Source organism: Vicia villosa, unplaced genomic scaffold (assembly GCF_029867415.1).
Source record: "Vicia villosa cultivar HV-30 ecotype Madison, WI unplaced genomic scaffold, Vvil1.0 ctg.003254F_1_1, whole genome shotgun sequence".
Classification (NCBI taxonomy): domain Eukaryota; kingdom Viridiplantae; phylum Streptophyta; class Magnoliopsida; order Fabales; family Fabaceae; genus Vicia; species Vicia villosa.
In genome coordinates this window covers 239,814-242,731 of record NW_026706152.1, presented here as the reverse complement: position 1 = coordinate 242,731, position 2,918 = coordinate 239,814, and the positions used below count along the sequence as shown (strand labels likewise).

The 2,918-nt window shown below is 32.5% G+C and overlaps 1 protein-coding gene across 1 annotated transcript; it reads right to left on the bottom strand.

The window, feature by feature from the left end:
* Positions 1-1,059: 1,059 nt before the first annotated feature.
* LOC131640650 (F-box/LRR-repeat protein 3-like) lies at positions 1,060-2,460 on the bottom strand. Its single transcript, XM_058911028.1, has one exon. The coding sequence runs from the start codon at positions 2,458-2,460 to the stop codon at positions 1,060-1,062; it is 1,401 nt and encodes a 466-aa protein (XP_058767011.1).
* Positions 2,461-2,918: the final 458 nt, after the last annotated feature.

The window sequence follows — 2,918 nt, the reverse complement described above, 5'->3', positions numbered from 1 at the left end:
TAACACTAAAACTAGAGCATTGGATAATCTACATGATATAAAATTAAACGATAAAAGCAATACATGTTAGGTCATACACAAGCATTCTGTTAAGGAATCCAAAAAAAAATGTAGCAGCCAAATTCCAAATCAATTACTAGCAGTACCTTATGAACCTCATTCTTGTTCAAATTACTGAATACTTGTAGCACCATCAAATGTAAAAGTGGAATTCTAATAGGTAAAAGTGAAATTAACTTGAATGTGAAATGAAGACAAGCCTAAAATAACTAGCGCATATATGATCTAATATCAGACAGTGAAAATTGACCCTACTGATCACGCCGATGCTTTGTATCTTGGTTGATGATGAACTTTTGTTAGTGGTAACATTTTCAAGGCCATCCTTAAGAACAATAGTCACACACTTTCTGATTTCGGAGTTTGTTATTGATTAAGTAAAGGAAACTCAATGTATGTAACTTGAGTGAAGCAAAAGTTTACGGGAAATAAAAAAGGAACTTGTCCTCCAAATACTTTGTTCAGCACTTTAACTTGATTACAAGTAATTATCTATTTAGACAATAAACAATATATGCTAGACTTATAACCACTTTCAAAGCAAGAAAGATATAGCCTGAAATGTTCTACCTAGAAACATATAGATTGTATCACTATGTCAGGTTCTCTTTTTCTTTTGAAGAGAATACTAATAATTATCTTGAATCTAAAATCTGTAGAATGATGAAATCTATGTTGTGAAAAAAATTTGAGATATAGCTACAGAATTCAAAGGTCAATTAATTACTTCAGTTCAGCAATTGATGCTTGGGATGCATGTTCACACTGCCTTTTATATCTTACATATATAATAATGAAAATCTTTTGCATATTAGAAAAATTAATATAATTTAAGTTAGAGGAATGAAAAACATCAAAAGACAACCCAAACATTAAATAGAGACAAATTTAAAAACAAAAGACATTCCTAACGAAATGAGTTTTCTTTTTTATTTCACTAAAATAATGAGTTGGAGAATGATGGCCTTGATAAAAGCATTGAGACAACAACGTCAACATTCACTTTATCACAAGACATTGTTTGCAGTTTTCAACCACACGCTTCACTCCCTTTTTCGTGACATATTCACAACACATCAATAGTAGTTTCAAAAGCCCACAACAACTCTTTGAGATCTCATAGAGTGTTTTATCATCAACACCTGTATAGGATAAGTCCAACACCTCTAACTGGTGAACTACAAAGTTCAATTTTAGTCCTCTCACTTTACAGTAAATCAACTTCAGATGTCTAAGCTTACAACAACTATTTAAAACTTGACAAATACCTTTTTCAGATAGGCTATGGCAAAAACTCAAATCCAGATGCTGCAAATTTGGGAATGAAGCAAACAATATGATGGTCCCGTCATTTATAAATGAAGACCGAAACAAATATAGAAATTTTAATTGAGGGTTGACATCAAAATTTTTCAAAATATCATAATTTTCTACACTCTTGCTCTCAATATATATGTTTTCCATGGGGGATTCATCCATATAAATGCTTTCCATTGTGATCTCACCAAGTGAATGGCAATTCTTAATGAGGGCGAACAAAGCTGATTCCGTGAGCTTGGAACATTTACTAAGGTTTATAGATACTAAATCTGGAACAAGCAAAAACAATTGGAAGACATGATGATTATTTAGAAAATCAACACCTTGAAGACCCAAATATCTTATCCCGCGACACTTAGATAATAAATCATAAATTCCATGGAAACTATAGCCGGTGCAATTTTCAAGAACAAAAGTCTTTAAAGGAAGGCCTTGTCTTGCAATAGAGTAAAGCAAATCATCAGAGATTTGTGAACAGCAAAACTTAAGAGAATTCAAACACTTCAAACTCAGTAAGGAATCAATGTAATGAGAAGTTACATACTTTGCATCATTTAACTCAAACATGGAAATAGATAAAGATCTCAATGATGATCTGTCACGGAGAGCCAAGGCAAGGCCTGCATCGAGATAATGGGAGGCGAACCAGAGGTCAAGGGAATTAAGGTTGGAGAATCTATGGAAGAAACGGGGGAGATAAAAAAGTTGTGGATAATATATTTTGAGAGAAAATATGAGACGGTTGGTGAGGGCGAGGAAGTGTTTTGAGACGAGAGATAGAGATTCAAAATTGCGTTTGTATTTGTCTTTGATTGTGCCATAGACGGGGTCAGTGGGGAATGGGAAGACATGAAACGGGTTAGCCGGCTTGATGATAGCCAACTGCTTGACCGGCTTGACCGGGTTGATGAGGAATGTGAAGACATGCTCCCAGCACTCATCGGGTAAGTAAAACTCAAAGTCAGGTTCTACAATTACAATTGAATTTGTAGAAGAAAACGATTGTTGTTGTTGATGTTGAAGAGATTTGACACAAGTTCTCTTCTTCTTTCTTATAGAAAGTCGTTTCGTCTTCGTCATAGTGAGGAGGAAGAGTGATTTGACACAAGTTGTTGATGGAATATGGATTCCGTCTCTATTTAAACAGAAAAGTTAGGTTTAATGTGAAACAAATTAAACTAGATTAAAAAAATATATATTTTAAACCATTAAAAAGCACCGCCATTCTTTTTTATAACCAACAACCTATTTTTTTAAATAATCCTTCAACTCTACTTAATAAATAAATAAAACCAACTCTCCACTTTTTCAATGTCAAAAAAATATATTTATTGATATCTAAAAAAATAACAATGAGTAAATAAATTTATTGATATCTAAAAAAATAACGATATAAAAATAACAAAACAAACATTTCTAACAAATTTGGAGGTGGTCCTTTATTGGAAAAATTAATCGAACCAATTATAACTTTTAAGAGTTTAGCAAATTTCCTTTGTTATACCTTTCCTAGGTTGTATTTGGTGATTAATTTTCTT

What these genes read in the sequence shown, in the direction of transcription:
- LOC131640650 (XM_058911028.1), bottom strand. Translation starts at nt 2,460, where the DNA reads ATGACGAAGACGAAACGACTTTCTATAAGAAAGAAGAAGAGAACTTGT.